This window comes from Adiantum capillus-veneris, chromosome 17, assembly GCF_014529385.1.
Source record: "Adiantum capillus-veneris isolate H3 chromosome 17, ASM1452938v2, whole genome shotgun sequence".
Lineage (NCBI taxonomy): Eukaryota > Viridiplantae > Streptophyta > Polypodiopsida > Polypodiales > Pteridaceae > Adiantum > Adiantum capillus-veneris.
The window spans coordinates 141,782,535-141,800,031 of record NC_140947.1 but is presented as its reverse complement, the minus strand read 5'-3'; the positions used below and the strand labels follow the sequence as shown (position 1 = coordinate 141,800,031).

At 43.5% G+C, this 17,497-nt stretch overlaps 1 protein-coding gene across 1 annotated transcript in view; it reads right to left on the bottom strand.

Moving 5' to 3' along the window:
• LOC147438215 (phosphatidylinositol-3-phosphatase myotubularin-1-like) overlaps positions 1 to 17,497 on the bottom strand; it is a 98,540-nt gene that overhangs the window by 16,546 nt on the left and 64,497 nt on the right. Inside the window, exons 7-14 of the mRNA XM_086487517.1 lie at positions 15,252 to 15,547; positions 15,092 to 15,165; positions 14,952 to 15,015; positions 12,500 to 12,562; positions 11,815 to 11,914; positions 11,573 to 11,686; positions 11,330 to 11,499; positions 10,761 to 10,845 (exon numbers count right to left, since the gene is read on the bottom strand). Of these exons, the coding sequence (XP_086343643.1) occupies positions 10,761 to 10,845; positions 11,330 to 11,499; positions 11,573 to 11,686; positions 11,815 to 11,914; positions 12,500 to 12,562; positions 14,952 to 15,015; positions 15,092 to 15,165; positions 15,252 to 15,547 (966 nt within the window). The remainder of the gene's footprint in view (positions 1 to 10,760; positions 10,846 to 11,329; positions 11,500 to 11,572; positions 11,687 to 11,814; positions 11,915 to 12,499; positions 12,563 to 14,951; positions 15,016 to 15,091; positions 15,166 to 15,251; positions 15,548 to 17,497) is intronic.

Sequence of the window (17,497 nt, the reverse complement as noted above, 5' to 3'; positions counted from 1 at the left end):
ATGGATGCCTACAACAAAAAGATCACTGATAGAGCAGGGGAAAGACTCACATTCTGGATGTAAAGCTTAAAGGGGAGTCTATTCCCACTGTATCAGCTTCTGCTATTACTTCTGTAATGAAAAAGCATCTTTCTGCGTACTTGGTTTTTGCACGTGAAGTGTCAGATTGTGATGAATCAAATTTATATGTGCTAGATAAAGAAAGGTCAATGTTTTTACAACAATATAGTGAATGTTTTTCCGATTCATTACCGTCTCAATTACCGCCAGAGAGACCCGAGGACCATGCGATAGATTTGGTGCCAGGCAGTAGCCCACCAAATAAGCCTCCGTACAGGGTTAGTGCAGCTCAGCAGAAAGAGATAATGGGCCAAGTACAGGAGCTGTTAGAAAAGGGGCTGATTCAGCCCAGTTCATCTCCATTCTGTTCTCCAGTGTTGTTGGTGCAGAAAAAGGATGGCTCATAGCGTATCTGCATCGACTACTGTGCACTGAACAAGAATACCATCAAGAATAGATTCCCTATACCTAGAATTGATGATATTCTAGACAAATTAGAAGGAGCAGCTATGTTTAACAGGATAGATCTAAAGAGTGGGTACCATCAGATCCACATTAGATCAGAGGATGTGCACAAGACTGCTTTTAGAACGACGTTTGGCCTTTACGAATTTTTAGTGATGCCCTTTGGTCTCACAAATGGTTCTACTACGTTCAATAGGATGATGGACAGAATTTTCCGTCCACACGAGCAGTTTGTTGGTACATTCTTTGATGACATGATAGTCAACTCAAAGAATGAAGAGGAGCATAGGCATCACTTGGCCATTGTGTTCAAAGAGCTACGCAGTCATAGGTTGCTCATCATTGCAAAGAAAAGTGAATTTTTTCTAGAAGAGATCCACTTTCTGGGACACATTGTCTCAAAGGATGGTGTCAGAATGGATCCTGCAAAAGTTGAAGCGATCAAGTCATGGCCAGATTTGAAGACGGTGCACGATGTCCGAAGTTTCTTGGGACTATGCTCCTATTACAGAAGGTTTATCCGAAATTTCGCTGAGATTGCTTCACCTTTACATGCTCTTCAAAAGAAGGCAGTCACGTTCAGATGGACACAGAAAGAGATTTCAGGTTTTAATCTCTTAAAGGAAAAGATGACTTCAGATCCAGTCATTGTGTTGCCAGATCTTAGGAAGTCATTTGTGGTCCAGTGTGACGCCTGTGGTAGTAGCATTGGTGCAGTGCTAATGCAAGATGGCACGGTAGTAGCCTATGAGAGCAGAATTTTGCAAGGGCCAGAGATGACCATGAAGGTCTATGAGAAAGAGTTACTGGCTGTAATTCATGCGCTCTTAAGTTGGAAACACTACCTGCTAGGTGCAGATTCCGTTGTCCAAACGGACCATCAGACCTTGCGATACTTCTTGACACAGACAAAGTTATCTAAGAAGCATATGCGATGGGCAAATATCTTGTCCATGTTCCATTTCAGATTGTGCATGTGGAAGGCAAGAAGAACGTTGTGGCTGATGCCGTGTCAAGGAAGCCACAAATTTCAGCTGTGTCAATTCCTTATCATCATGAACTTGATGATATGAGAAAACAGTATGCAAATGATGAAGACTTTGCAAGGGTCTTCAAGTAGCTAAAGAATGGACAACGTCATGAACACTATCTTTTCAAAGATGGGTTCATGATGATGCATGGCAGATTGTGTGTCACAAAGCCCTTGCGACGCAAAGCTATAGAAGAGAGTCAATTCCCACCGTATGCAGGGCATCGTGGTATCGATGCTACAGTTAAAGCGGTTGAGACATTCTTCTACTGGCCTACATTGAGAAGAGATGTGGATGCCTTTGTGCGAGAATGCCTAATTTGCCAGAAGGTCAACTTTGACAGGCAAAAGACACCAGGGTTATTGCAACCACTACGTATTCCAGATAAACCATGGGAAAGTATTACTATGGATTTTATCTTGATCTTCCGAGAACGTAGACAAGAAACAATGGTATTTGGACCATCATTTGCAGATTCGGCAAACAGGCTCATTTTATTCCTGTCAGGAAGAAGATAAAGCCAGATCAGATGGCACGCTTGTTTATGAGCAATATTTTCAAGTATCATGGCATGCCACAGTCGATTGTTAGCGACCGTGATCCACGCATGACAAGTTTGTTCTAGAGAGGCTTGTGTCACAAACGGGAGCGCATAACAATATAAAATACATTCGGATGAATAGGATTTATCACTTATTACTGAAGCCAGAGGATATAGAGAGAAATAAATAGAGATAGAGATAGAGAGTGAGAAGATTGACACGGTACTGGGGACCAGAAGATGGGTTGGTCCCCCCCCCCGTAATAGTATCTTTATTACTGAGGAGAAGTCTATACAAGCACTTGAACCGAACGTATTACCACGTTCGTTCTAGAATAAGACTTGATGGTTCAAGGAAGCCTCAGCTTCCGATTCCTAGGGCAAAACCCTATTCCAAGGAACTTCCGTTCCTTATTCCAATTCCTCGAGAATCAAGGTTCTCGCCTCTGGATCTCACCTTCTAGACTCGGGGCATGGCATCCCTGCAACTCTTTTCCAACTCTCTTTCCAGAGTCCTCTTCCCGCAGAACAACTCTGCTTTCCCGGACACAAAATCCTTACTTGGGAATCCCAACTTCCGGATCACAACTTGAGAGACTACCTCTCTCCGATCCGTGGATCTACTTCCCAAACTCGGGTACGAAACGCTTGGGCTGATCTGGCTCTAGTTCCTCAGAGCGCTTTTCTCCTGCAGAGGCTCATGCCTTCCTCTGCTCCTACTCCCTCACGAAGAGGAAGTACACCTGCAATCAAATACTCAAAGATCAGAACATGAAAATCGTTACCTTCAAAGTCTCGACGCTCGAAACGCAACTCGATTCTCGAAAAGCAATTCCTCGGAAGAGATCTCTCCATAGAAAATCCTCTCTTCCAATCCTACACACAAAAGAGGTGTGTTCTCGGGTTCCTTCTCGTAAATCAGCCCCGTCTACGACGTTTACGGGCTGAAAACAGAGAAAAATAGCAACTTGTCGCGATGGAAACACGCTTCGTAGGCACTTCTTCGTGAGGGAACTCGCGCACTGGGTCTTGGCGACATCTGGTACACTTGGGGCAGCCATGGGCATCACCGGCAACGTCTTCTTTACGGCTGAAATCTGCAGCAGCATCTCCTCCTTGCAAAGATTGGTCCTCCTCTCTGAGTGAGGGCATGTGATGCTTTTATAGCTCCTAGCCACGGGCACGAATAGCTGCTCGCGTAGAGATCGCGGCCGCTTTTTTTTTTTTTTTCCTGTTCTGCCAGAAAAAGAGAGAGAAAACGTTGGCTGATCTGTTGCCTTATTTATTAGATGGCTGCCCACTTATTAAGTGGGCGGCCGGCGTATTTTAAAAATAGTCTGAACCTGCCCAAAAACTCAATAAAACCTTACAAGTTAAAAACAATGCTTTCACAGCACTTCCCAGGCGTCCCTAGATGCAATCACATGCACAGTTGCAATGCAGACATAGACTTCCTCGCGAGAAAGCATCTGCTTTCCCGAAAAGCAATCCCGCTTTCTCAGAAAGCATCTGTTTTTCCTCAAAGTTTCCTCTGAACCCATCTTCATTCAAGTGCTTGCTTTTCCTTGTGCACAATTCTAACACAGTTCGGAATTTCCTCCCGACTATGGATATTCCCTTTCCGATGCACCCGTCACCCACCTTGTGACGCATCAGGAATACCCATCACCTAGTCCTTTCCTACCGAACTTACGGTACAATCTCCTTCGCGATGCTCTACGTCACCCATCCTATGACGCATCAGCGATGTCTGTTCCCGGATGGTCGGATACTTCTTCCCGATGCTCCCTGTCACCCATCCGATGTGACGCATCAGAAGTACCCGTTCCTGGTGGACTTACAGATACTCCCGTTCTCAGTGCTCCCGTCATTACTTTGAATGACGCACTACGAATACTCTCTACTCGGATGTCTCCAGTGAGAAAAGCCCTCTCACTTAAAATTCCAATAATTCATTTAGAATTATTTTTCCTTGGTGTTCCAAGCGAGAAAACCCTCTCACTTATAAATCCAATAATTCATTTAGAATTATTTTTCTGTAAGATATAGCCAATTTAGCAACAGCTTGTTTGAGAACATGGATACCATGCTCAAATTCTCTTCGTCATTTCATCCTCAAACAGATGGGCAGTCAGAAGAGGCAAATTCTACTGTCCTAGATCTGCTGAAGTGCTATGTGTCAGAGCATAAAGGAAAGTGGGAGCAATATTTGCCATTGGTGGAGTATGCATACAATAATACAGTGCAATTATCAACTGGCAAGGCACCTTTTGAGATAGTTGAAGGTGGCAAGAAAGTTCCTCCCATACTGCATACAAAGGACAAGATATTTGAAGCAGACAAGTATGTTCAGGACATGGATGAAATGTACAAGAAGGTCAAAGTGGCCTTAGAAAAGACTCGGGCAAAGCAAAGGAAAGCAGTTGATCGTCACAGTCGTGAAGTGATATATTCACTTGGTGATTGGGTGCTTTTACGCTTTGAAAAGGCAAGGTTAAAGAAGATGAAGGGCAAGGAAAGACTGTTTCCAAAGCTCAGCATGCGTTACTATGGGCCTTTTCAAGTGTGCAACATAATCAGTGATGTTGCATATAGGCTGAAATTGCCTGACAGTTGGAAGATTCACAATGCGTTTCATGTGAGTCTTCTCAGACCCTATGTGGGTGATGTGCCTAAAGATATGCCAGCTGAAGATCAATCGGAAGTCGAGGAACTTGACGAGATCTTGGTCTCCGAACAGATTTTGGCACACAAAGAAAGGAAAGTGAAAGGCAAGGTTGCTAGGCGTTACTCGGTAAAGTTCAAAAACTATCCACCAATCGATGCTAAGTGGATGGAAGAAGCTGAACTTGCAGAGTCACCAACTGTGTTATCACTTTACCTTGAAGCCTTGGATCTACAACCTACCTTGACCCCTTGAGTTTGAAAGCTACATGGATTGTCAGTGTGACAATGGCTTCTGAAACAAATGATGTACATGGCATTTATAGTGAGCTCAAATCAAATACATGTTACATGACTGTTAGAGCTGTACAGATTGTCAGTTTGGCAATTGCTCTTATGGAATGTCCAAAAGTTTGGTTAGTGCTATAGAAGTGAGTATTTCTTGTCAGTTTGTCAAGGATACAGTAATTGCTTCTATTAAAGGGTACATGTGTAAGTGCATTCTTAAACTGTCGGTTTGGGTATGCTCAAAAATGTTACTGGGCCCAACGTGTACTATAAGACAGTGGCAAAATGTGTGGCTATCATTTTGTCATTGAAAAGTTAGTGACTCAAAGCAATGGCAAAGTGCGAAGCTACCACTATGTCATTGGGACAAGGTTCACACACAAGCAATACATGTGTCGACGAGGTGTTGAATACACCGGGGTTGACAATGAGCATGTATGTGTCGTACATGTGTCGACAGGTGTTGAATACATCAGTGTTGACTGTGAGCATGTACGACATAGATGCAAACGAGGACGTTTGAGATTTCAAGAGGGGGGTATGTCACCAGCGTGTGACTACTATCTATCCTTTTTGTTGATTTCTTTCTTATTATTTATTTACTTTCACTTTTTGGAAACACCCCTCGGGAAATCTAACTGCCTTGCATTGCATAGCTAGTGTGGAACTGTCCAAAGGGAGTCCAGGCCTGAGGGCAACAGAGCACTAAGGTTGGACAAGGACTATGGTTAGCCAAACTGGGATCATTGACTAGCCAAAGTGGAATCCTTTGCTACAGAGGCTACATTTCAGTTATGGGTGTGGCTGCAGTGTACAAAGGGGGTCAGATGACCTAGAAAGATACAATGGCAGCATCTCCTAAAATTTAGGGAACTGCTATTTTGGGACCTGAAAATGTCTTCGCGTCATTACGTGCAGTTTGACATGGGGATCATTTTGTTACTCTGTGGCCAAGTCAACAGAGGCTGCAGGTGAGATATTTTAGACCAGAGGGTCTAAAGCCGGAAAATGCACAAATGAGTGACACTTGGCACTCTGAGGCCAGTTTACTACTTATAGAGAAGGCAAAAACGTGACTTTCAGCTGTGAGCTCATTTTCAAGTTTCCTATCACAGGTTAAGAGCTATGGAGTGCTTGCTTTCCCTCCTATGTACAGTGCGGTGCCAGGAGTGATGCCCTGCACGCAACGCACTGCCCTCTCTCTCCCCTATGGCAGTATGTTATGCCCCTCTAGTGGGCTTTTCATTTGACCAATGTACAGTTGTGTGGGTTCATGCGCGATTGCCGAGGCAAGAGCCTCTTGCAGAGGTACTGGATTAGCTAGTGGCTAATCCCCCACAAGTACAGGTGAATTTGGAGAGGTTTCACGCCAGAAATCTCGTCCGATTCAAAGGGTAAGTAGCCCCACAAGTGCGGGAGCGCGAGGACTTGCTACGGATGCGACCGGCACGCGAAACGGAGCCCGAAACAGTAAATTACAGCCTGCTGTGTATTTTTGCAGGTTTAGGGTTTTGCCCCTAAACGGTCCCTAATACCCCCAGGAGGTTTGGGGACGCGAGGGGACCGCTGTACAAGTGATCTGGCGCATTTTCGGGGCTGAAAACAGAGAATTCAGCGTGCTGCAGATTCTCGCCAGGTTTTGCAAAGTGCCCGTATGCGTCGGGAAAGTCGTTCAATGCGTGGGAATACTGCCTGTGAAGGGTCCTAGTACAGTTATGCTGCCAAAATGAGGCCGGAACAGTTGAAATTCAGCCAAGCTTGTGCGGGGCAGCTTATAGGGAACCACAGCATTTATTCCCTCTTTTAAGCAATTAAGAAATACCGAAAGGGGCGCCTAAGTTAGGGGCCAATCTGGTGTCGGTCTTCTCATACAGGTGCATTCTAGCAGCCTGTATCCCTTTCCCCCGTGTCGTGTCTTGAAAGTAAAGTAGAATAGACGACTAATAATGGGTGAAAGCTAAATCAAGGTTTGAAGTAAAGTCTACCGCCCTTTTTGAAAGTACAGGCCGGTACCAGTTACTTCCTCTTTTGACCATTGGCAATCATCTATCTGGGAAGTGGTTTTTGGCAAGATGGAAGGGCACATTCCTGGATGTCCTCTTGCTTCCACTTTGGTATCTGCTTGGAAAGAGGTTACGATTCATCTTTCGTGTGTCTTGAAAGTAAAGTAGAATAGACGACTAATAATGGGTGAAAGCTAAATCAAGGTTTGAAGTAAAGTCTACCGCCCTTTTTGAAAGTACAGGCCGGTACCAGTTACTTCCTCTTTTGACCATTGGCAATCATCTATCTGGGAAGTGGTTTTTGGCAAGATGGAAGGGCACATTCCTGGATGTCCTCTTGCTTCCACTTTGGTATCTGCTTGGAAAGAGGTTACGATTCATCTTTCGTGGAATCCTCGGCAGGAAGGTGATTCATTTCGTTTGGAAAATCTCCATTGAAGCCCGGCATTCTCTCTTACTTTGGTTGATTGCTCCCCTCGTCGGGCTTACTTTCTCTTTGGTCGTGGCATTCGTGTGGTTGAGGATGTAGTCAATAAGGCCGGCTATACTTTTGAGTTTCCCTTCGCCGCTCGCCGTTTTGGATTGGACATGCATTACCGTCAGTTTTGGAGAGAGCTTCAAAGCATGCTGCTTAACTTTTGGCCTATTTCACCTTTGCTTGATGGTGATCCATGTCTCATTGGGAACTTTGGGAAACGCCTTTTCGAGATATTTCTGCAGGTCGAATTTATGCTCTTCTTCTACCACAATCATGGCTTGCTGATCATTGTAATGCCCTTTGGCGCATGCACAAATCTGATCTTTGGTAGAGGAGGCTCCTCTCTGCCTTGTGGAAAATCCATTTGCCTTTGAAAGAGCGATTGTTTCTTTGGCGCTGTTTAAAGTGCTTCCAATCGGCACTTTTCTTAGGGCGCGTCATATTCGCCCTTCTTCTTGCGTTCGTTGCTCAACTGCAAAAGAGGATATTTGCCACTTGTTGTGGGATTGCTGCATTACTAGAGACTTCCTTCGCCGTGTATCGGCCTGTATGCAGCTCTATTTTCCTGGGGTTGTCTTTCACAACAGGTTCTGGGCATTTGGTATTTTCTCACCGACACTACAGCGTTTTGCAGTCTTCTTTATGTCAGATACTGGGCTTATTGGACCTTGTGGAGTCAGTGTAATACTTACATGTTCCATCGTCTCATGCAGACCCGTTCCCACTCTTCAAGCTTTCTCTTATGCAATCGTTACGGTTTGCTTTGGAAGTTGGTGATATCACCGTAGAGATACATCAGCTTTTCTATGAATGTTTCTAGCTACTCTGTACAGCTGAGTAGTTATGTGTTCTTCCCCTTGTATATGACCCTTTCAGTAGGTTTCCCAATACTAACTAGTAAATTAATCAAATCGATTTACAAAGAAAAAAAAGTGTGTGTGTCTGCGCGTCTTTCTTTTCTGATTCGTTCTTGTCCGGGGTTTTGTGTGTGGGTTTGTGTATGGGTTTGAACTTTGTCTACTTGTAGGTCGATGTCTTAGAGTGTGTCAGGAATGTGTGTGTGTGTGCGCGCGCGCGCGCCGGTTTGGGGGTGTGTGTGTTTGCCTACTGTGTTTGCGTGTTGTGCGTGCATCCATGGCTTCGCAGTGCTTTTATGCTTCTTCTTCTAGTTGGAGCGCCCTTAGGCTGCTCAAATGAAGTTGTCATCGATTGCTTTAAGGGCTTGCTTCCTCCAGCAGTATGAGTTGTCTGACAGCGTGCTTCTCGAATTTGGCCTCCCTGACGTTGTCACCTGTTCCTCCGACCTGTTACTAGTTGTTTGATAGCAAGCCTCGTCAAGCAATTCGCCCTCTCCTCTGTAATTCAGCCTGTCTCTGGCTTATGGTATTGCACCAGCTCTCTCATATGTCTACTAGTGCTTCTTCTCGCCAATCCTCCTCCTTGAGGGTTCAGTTTCTTCCTGGTCATCTGGCGGTCTTGGGTAGCATATGTAACCGGCCTGTTAACTTCAACAAGGGCGGTAGACTTTACTTCAAACCTTGATTTAGCTTTCACCCATTATTCGTCGTCTATTCTACCTGTGCTATAATGACACAAGAGGGGAATGGGATACAGATGCTAGAATGCATCTGTATGCGAGTCAGACACAAGATTGGCCCCTAAATAGGCGCCCCTTTCGGTATTTCTTTATTCTTTAAAAGAGGGAATAAAAGTTGTGGTTCCCTACAAGCTGCCCCGCACAATCTGGGCTGAATTTCTTCTGTTCTGGCCCGATTTCCGCAACATAACTGTACTAGGACCCTTCACAGTCACTATCCCCACGCATTAGATGACTTTCCCGACGCATACAGACACTTTGCAAAACCTGGCAAGAATCTGCAGCACGCTGAATTCTCTGTTTTCTGCCCTGAAAATGCGCCAGATCACCTGTACAACGGTCCCCTCGCATCCCCAAACCTCCTGGGGGTATTAGGGTCCGTTTAGGGCCAAAACCCTAAACCTGCAAAAATACACACCAGGCTGTAATTCACTGTTTCGGGCTCCGTTTCGCGTGCCGGTCGCATCCGTAGCTCATCCAGTACATGTGCAAGAGGCTCTTGCCTCGGCAATCGCGCATGAACCCACACAACTGTACATTGGTCAATCTGATGAACCCACTAGAGGGGCATAACCATAAAGAATAGGGGAGAGAGAGAGCAGTGAGAGGTGTGCAGGTCATGACATCCTGCACCTCACTGTACATAGAGGGTAAGCCAGCACTCCATTGAAGCTCTCCCACCTGTGACAGCACTCAAAAACGAGCTCACAACTGAAAATCACGTTTTTGCCTTCTCTTTAAGTAGTAAACTAGCCTCAGAGTGCCAAGTGTCACTCATTTGTGCATTTTCCCGCTTTAGACCCTCGGGTCTAAAAATATCTCACCTGCATCCTCTGTTGACTTGGCCACAGAGTCACAAAATGATCCCCATGTCAAACTGCACGTAATGACGCGAAGACATTTTGCCGTCCAAAAATAGCAGTCCCTAAAATTTAGGAGTTTTTGCCATTACATTCTTCTAGGTCATCTGACCCTCTTTGTACATTGCAGCCACACCCAGAACTAAAATGTAGCCTATGTAGCAAAGGATTCCACTTTGGCTGACCAATGACCCCACTTTGGCTAACCATAGTCCTTGTCCAACCTTAGTGCTCTTTAGCCCTCAGGCCTGGACTCTCTTTGAACAGTTCCACACTGGCTATGCAATGCAGGGCAATTAGATTTCGAGAGGGGTGTTTCCAAAAGGTAAAACAAACGAAATTCCCCAAAGAAAGAGAAAATAAACAAAAATGGAATTGCCACTGGCTGGTGACAACATAGCTGCCCCCTTACCACTTACTTGGAAGATTCTTCGCTTGCTCGATAGCTACGGGGTGCCCATTTTCCAGAGGCGTCTGAGGATACCTTCTCCTCTCGGCTCTCCACCTCGTAGCTATTGAGGTTTTTCCCTTGGTTTTTTCAGTTCTATGGTTGTCCCAGGTATCAGTTTTTTCAGTCTATGCTAGGCATCAGTTATTTACAGGTTCAATACCTCCAGACAGCCTTGTACTTTGCCTTCGGGCGGTTGTATCAGATTTATTTCCCTGTAGGTAGCCACCTTTTGGGCGCCTACAGGGTGGGCGCCTACAGGGGATCAAAGTAAAAGAGAATCAGCAATGTGTTGAGAGAGAGAGAGAAAGGAAAACAGATTTACCTGGAAGCCTCGAAATGTTCTGTAGTAAGGATCCAGCATAAGCTCTGCCAGTGCAACAATTTGAGCTGTCCTATCCCAACCATCACTGAAAGCGAAAATCTTATGTCAGATTGTTCCCTGTTTCCTTTGAAGATGAGAATTCACCATAGCCTATTGCTCAATCAAGACTACTATCATCAACATTCCAAACAATTGGACCACTCTAACCATCAAATCAGCTTTGCTCATTATTATAAACGCTTCCAATTTAAATTGGCTTTAACTACAAGCCCCTCTTGCATATAGCTACCCAAGTATTGTTGCAGTAACTGGCATTATCTTCAGCTAGACAAACCCAAAATATATCCTCGGTCCATGTCATCCTCTACCCAAATCTGAGTCCCTCTCTGAAAAAACGAGGTGCAACCCTGCTTTTTCACCAATGCAATAAGGCACCTACTTATAAATGCTACGTATATGTACACTAACCAAACAAGTCACTAATGTACAGATTCACTATATGAATGCCTGGATACAATAATACACAGAAGTCGATTGATAGAATACCCAGTGATGGTTTGTGAAACAACCTGCAATGAACTAACACTGAAGCCTCTTCAAGCGCAATGCGGGCAGCAACCCATGCTGCAGCAGCCAGTACGTTGTGTACATGCACTAACCAGCCACTGTCGCCAAGAGCTGACACAGCTGCAGCCATGTTGCTCAGGTTGCCACCACCCCACGCAAGTCCTCCACTTCTCTGACAATATATTAGGGTAAATCATCACCTAAAAATATTTTTGCCACAATTTTTGAACACTTAAAATAATTACCAGCAGAGAGGAGGATCCATCTGATGAAGCAGCACCATGTGTATCCAGATAATCTCTGAGACGCGCAAGACTATCACGCATTGAATGTATGTTTTCTATACCTAAAAACACCACCTGTATATGTCCCCCATTCTTGTTAATTCATAGAACTGTCAGGGCTTTTATTGTCTAAATCTCTTCCACATTAGTTTTCAGTATCAAACTTTGAGAAACGGGGTGTTCAATAATACTACCACACATACCTCACACTGGAAATAATTAGAAGAGGACTCTGACCCACCACCCATCGCTCCATTCGCCAATGCATTTTTCCTTGGTCTTGCATCTGCGATATAAAGCTTTCTGCATAGGCACCAGCAGTAAACATTAGAGTAGGGACTAATACCATCAAAACAGGAAACACCAATGCGAACACTTCTTTAGACAGCATCAAAATAAGAAAGGGTGCTTCATGGGTCCCTCATGGACAACCTAACAGCCTATTCACCTTTGGACAGATTGTCAGACAAAGTTGAAGCATTTTGACGAATAAAAATAGGAATATGTCACTAATAGCATCGAACACAAGTCAAAAGTCAACACAAGTCAAAAGTGACTTCACCAGGCCTTTCCCTTTACAAATCAAGCAAGTTCTTGTATCGAGACATGACGTGGCCGTTCACCCAATGACGGATTCAGGTAGCAAAACTACTGACAAAGTTATCAGTTTTATATTAACTATGGCTGGCAACCTACCAGAAATCATGTGTCCCTTTGGATCTTCCATGCTAATTTACGAGGCTCTTCCTATTCCAAACTGGCAAGTGAAGTTCTATGTCTTGACCATAGAAAGATATTCTTTTACTGACTTTCAAGTACATTGAAATACCTACCGCTAGAAAAAAAGGGAAGACATCAAATAATTACTACTGTCTTGAGAGGACATACCTGCGTTCATCATTAGTTTTTGACCGAAGACAAAGGGCCTCAACAAGTCTCTCATCTGCATTGCTACAACCCAAAAAACAATTAAATTGGGAAACAAAGGAGGAGATTCAAAGCTGGTATTTCTCGCCATTGAAGTTGAGAATTTCGTTTAAGAGGTTAAAATGCTACATTTTAAATTAACAGTAATAGTTCAAGCATGCAAGTGCATGCATGCGTGTGCACGTGTGTCCCACAAAAATGGAAGTGAGCACTTAACCTTTCATACTAATTAATTTCACAGTTTAAGTCAACACTGAATGAAAACAAACCTCAATAGACACTTCACTGGAACGAGAAGACGCCCCCTCCCCCCGTAAGCAAATTTTCTGCTATATATATATATATATATCTTCATAATTTCAGAATAGTCTGAACTTACGAATTATAAGAGAGCATAAAACACTCACAAAACTACAAAAGCAAGGGACGCCGAAAATAAAAATAAAAATAAATCACTTTATTTGCTACTAAACAAAACTAGATAAAACAAACCATTATTCACTTAAAAATGTTTTTAGAAAAGGCATATGCAAAATAAGTTGAAGCAGCTCACTTAGCTAAAACTTGAAATAAATACTCAATTTTAAACTAAAAAGGATAAGACATCTCAAAGACTTAATCCTAGAAATCAGACAAACTCCACACAACAACTTCTAAAGAAACAAGCGGTAAGAAGATTGTGCTCGTTGCTCTGCTGCCCGCCATCGCGCCCCCCCCCCCCCCCCCCCCCCCCCTTCTTGTTTCTGATGTAACCCTCTCTCGCAGAGGTGGTTTTTTATTAACTAATGGATCTTTTTCTTGCAAAAAAAAAAAATGGACCTGTTTAGTCATCATGACCTGAAAAAGATCCCTCTGGAAGCATCCACATGTAATCGGATTGGTCGGAGTAGGCAGATCCATTACCAAAATTACCAAAATACCCCTCTAATTTATGGAAATTCCCAAAATACCCCTCAAATTTTAAAAATTCCCAATATACCCCTCATATTTTGTCATAAATTCCCAAAATGCCCTTCAAATTTTCCAAATTCCCAAAATACCTTGGTTGTGAGAGTAAATTTCTCCAAAGATAAAAAAAAATTGTAGCTTCTCATAAGAAGATTGATTGTCTATCAATGCAAGATACTAAAACTAGAATTTGAGCTGGTTATGCAGGCTTTGGAGATTAATTGCTTCATTATTTTTAAACATAATTGTCTTTGTTTGGGAGGTAATTTGTAACAAATTACATGTTAAGCACTCAAAAACGGATCTCCATTGTCAGAAAAGAATTATAAAGATTAGAGAATCATGAACAATCAAACTAAAATAGATACAAGGGTATTTTGGGAATTTCCACAAATTAGAGGGGTATTTTGGTAATTTTCCCTTATTATTAACTAATGGATCTTTTTCTTGCCAAAAAAAAAATGGACCTGTTTAGTCATCATGACCTGAAAAAGATCCCTCTGGAAGCATCCACATGTAATCGGATTGGTCGGAGTAGGCAGATCCATTAGAAACTGCTTCATTGGACAGCTTCCCTAATGAGGATGAAGGAAGTCTGGGTTCAGACGCCACTGTAACAGGTCGACACCACGTGCAGATAGGAAAATCAATAATACAACTTGGGCATCAACGGGCGTGGGTACGACGGGGTGGGCTGGTGGGGCCAGGTGCAATGGGGGTCGCTGATGGTGAGCCAACAGGGCCGGGTGGGCAGACTGGTGCAAAAGGGGCTAGCCAGTGGCGACAACGCCACACGCAGAGGAACCTACAGTCTGCAGAACTTCCTTTGTTTCCTTGAATGAATTTCCGTGACAAAACAAAAAAGACTTCACATTTGAACAACTGAGGTGACATGCAAAGGACTTATTCCCTTAAGAGAGTATTGACACCCAACTCAAGCACTCACTATGTGTTTATTATTGATCAACTTGAAGTTACAGCAGACGGAAAATACTACTCTTCATAATCTAAGTTACAACCATCAAAAAGGCCTTTAATTTGTAGGCACTTTGGTTCAAAAGAAATTTGAAAGCTTTTGCTAGCAGGCACCTACAGCTTCTATTATTAAAAACTATGATTCAAGAAGCAGTCTGCATTAAGCAGCACTGCTACATCACCACCACAGTACAATTGCCTCCTTCTACACTGATCTGGGGTGTGTGTGTGTGTGTGTGTGTGTGTGTGTGTGTGTGTGCGCGCGCACGCATGCGTGTGCCCATACAATTGCCACATCATCAGCATTCGCATGGCCCTCTCTTTGCGCCACAAATCATAGCGATATTTGTAGGCTACCACCATCAGATCTGGGTTTTTCTCCCTCTACATTGGTCATGTCTGCGTGCGCGTGTGTGTGGGCGCACATGCGCGTGTGCATGTGCATGTATTGAAAGAAGTACACAGTATAGCCAAATGGAAAGAAAAGCACCTTCTATTGTTCAGCATGATTCCAACCAGCGGCTGAGAAGATCTTGCAAGCACAGCTCCATTTTCTGTAATAAAGGATGCAGAAAAATTGAAAAACCACTTCTCTATATCAAGCTAACTTAAGCGCTGCGCGTCACTCACCAGAATGCCGCCAACTCACAACTGGGAGCCTTGCACGTGCTCGAAAGGCTGCAGCTTGCTGCACCTCTTCATCACTGAATCTCAGTTTGAATTTATGTGTTAACATCACGACGTCCCAATAGCTAAAAAAACATAAATAATTATCAAGATTCCTTCATACCTTATTGAGGAAGGAACTATAAGTAGGTGAGGATAAGTGGGTGATAAGGTAAAGCTTGAATTGGCTTCACATATGCGCCAACACTGGGTCATATCTGTCAGTCCTATTCCATCACTAATAAAGCTGCCATAACCTTTTCTGCTGGAAGGTAAATGAAGCAGCCGCAAATACTCTGCATGCAGCCGCACTCTCGAATCTGTGTTCCTGAATGCAGATGAGCTACTGGTAAATGCATAAAGATCCCACAAATGTGCTGGCTTTGTCACCCGCATGAGACTCTCCCATACTGCCCTTCTCTGAAACTCATAAAGCAGAAAAAACAAATATTTGAGAAATAAAACCAAGTCATTCAAAGCTTGTGACAAGTAATCTCCAAATGCCCAATAATAAAATCTGAATTTATCCTCAGTCTGGTTATTTGTGCAAAAATGTACATGGTTCAACACTGCCTCTAGCATCCCTAGAATTATCTTGAAAAGTTTAAAATAAAGCTACCCAACTCTTGTGCCTCTGTGCTTATAACACAAACACAAGTGTAATACAAACACCAAGGCGAACAAACCACTACATACAATAATTGCTCAAACTAATTCACCCCTTCATCCGTACTGAGCCTTCGGCTTTCATATGCTATGGCATGCCCTTCTTGAAGCAAGACTGCTCCAAGGCAATCACCACAAGCATCACATTGGACCTCAAATGGCTTTAAGAGATCCGGAAGCATGAGGACTGGTTGGGAGGTAAGCTTCTCTTTGAGCTTGTCAAAAGCATTTTGCTCCTTAGCAGTCCATGAATACTTAACGTTCTTCTTTGTTAAGTCATGTAATGGTCCTGCTATTTAAGAAAATTTTGCTATGAAGCGTCTATAGTATGCACACATATCAATAAAGCTTCTTAGCTCATGTAGATTCCTTGGATTGAGCCATGCTTTTATTACCTCCAACTTTGATGGATCCATATGGATACCATCTTGAAAGATAATGTGACCTGAATATTGAATCTCTTGTAGAAAAAATTCACTTTTCTTTTGATTAATGAAAAGCTTATTCTCTCTCACAACTTGAAAGATTACCCGGAGGTGTCACTACACACACAAAAATTGATGACGTGGCAGCTTTTCGAAAATTGTGCCGGTTGATGACGTGGCAGGCTGTACGGATTTCCGTAAATTACGCTGGCAGCTTTTGGCATTGCTTTGTGGACCAGAAGATTTTGAGTTTGAAGGCTTTTCATGTAAACTGCTTTTCAGGCCAAGGGCCTTTATATGAGGTTAGGGCTCATTCTCTGGCATGCTTCCTAGAGAAGGTGCAGAGTCTGGAGTACCGGCTTGTACTGTGTTGATGCAATATAAAGAAATATAGAAAAGGGCACCAAGGTTTGAAGCCAATACTCTCAGGGGTGAAATTCCGCCACTCCGTGTCGCGTGTCGTCTCTCTATTTCAGTTCAGTTGTTATTAAAGTGCTAAAAGTTTGTTCAGTCTGTTCTTTTCTATTGGCACATGGTGCTCGTCTTGTGACAAGAGGTCTTCCGCCCTGCGTGTGCGAGAGAGAGAGAGACCTTACGCGATGGTTGCACCTTACGAGAGAGAGAGAGAGAGAGAGAGAGAGAGAGAGAAATGAAATGAAATGAAATGTTATATTAACGTCTTCAAAAGGCCAAAATGACCTATGAGACCAATCAGTTACAAAATAGTGAATCTAATACCATGTCTGGGTACAAAAGAACTAGAAAAGAACTAGAAGTGGAACAAAATACTACTACTACTACTACAATCTAAAACTACGTGGGTGTAGCAGCTGATACAATAGGTACCCGGTAAACTGGATGTAACAGTGTGTGAAACAAAGATGGAAGAAATGGTGAGGATCCATCCTCATCTGCACTCTGGATGTCGAGAGAGTATGGCTCGAATCTTCTGTTGTAGTCTCCGTCGATGCTGTGTAGCTCCTCTCCTCAGTCGCGGTCGTCTGTATCTCTGTAGCTCCAATGCTCGGTCGATGAGAGTGCCAGTAGTGGTCGAATGAGTGTGGGACGAGCTCTGCAGTGGTGATGACTAATGGCATGCTGGAACTTAGCTCACACTTACAACATCATCTTCAAGGCGTACTCCTCCAAAGCCTCTGAATTTTTCGATCTCCTCAGCTTAATAAAAGGCGCACAGAGAGAGAGAGAGAGAGAGAGAGAGAGAGAGAGAGAGAGAGAGATTATATTAACGTCTTGTAGAGGCCAATGTGACTTATAGGAC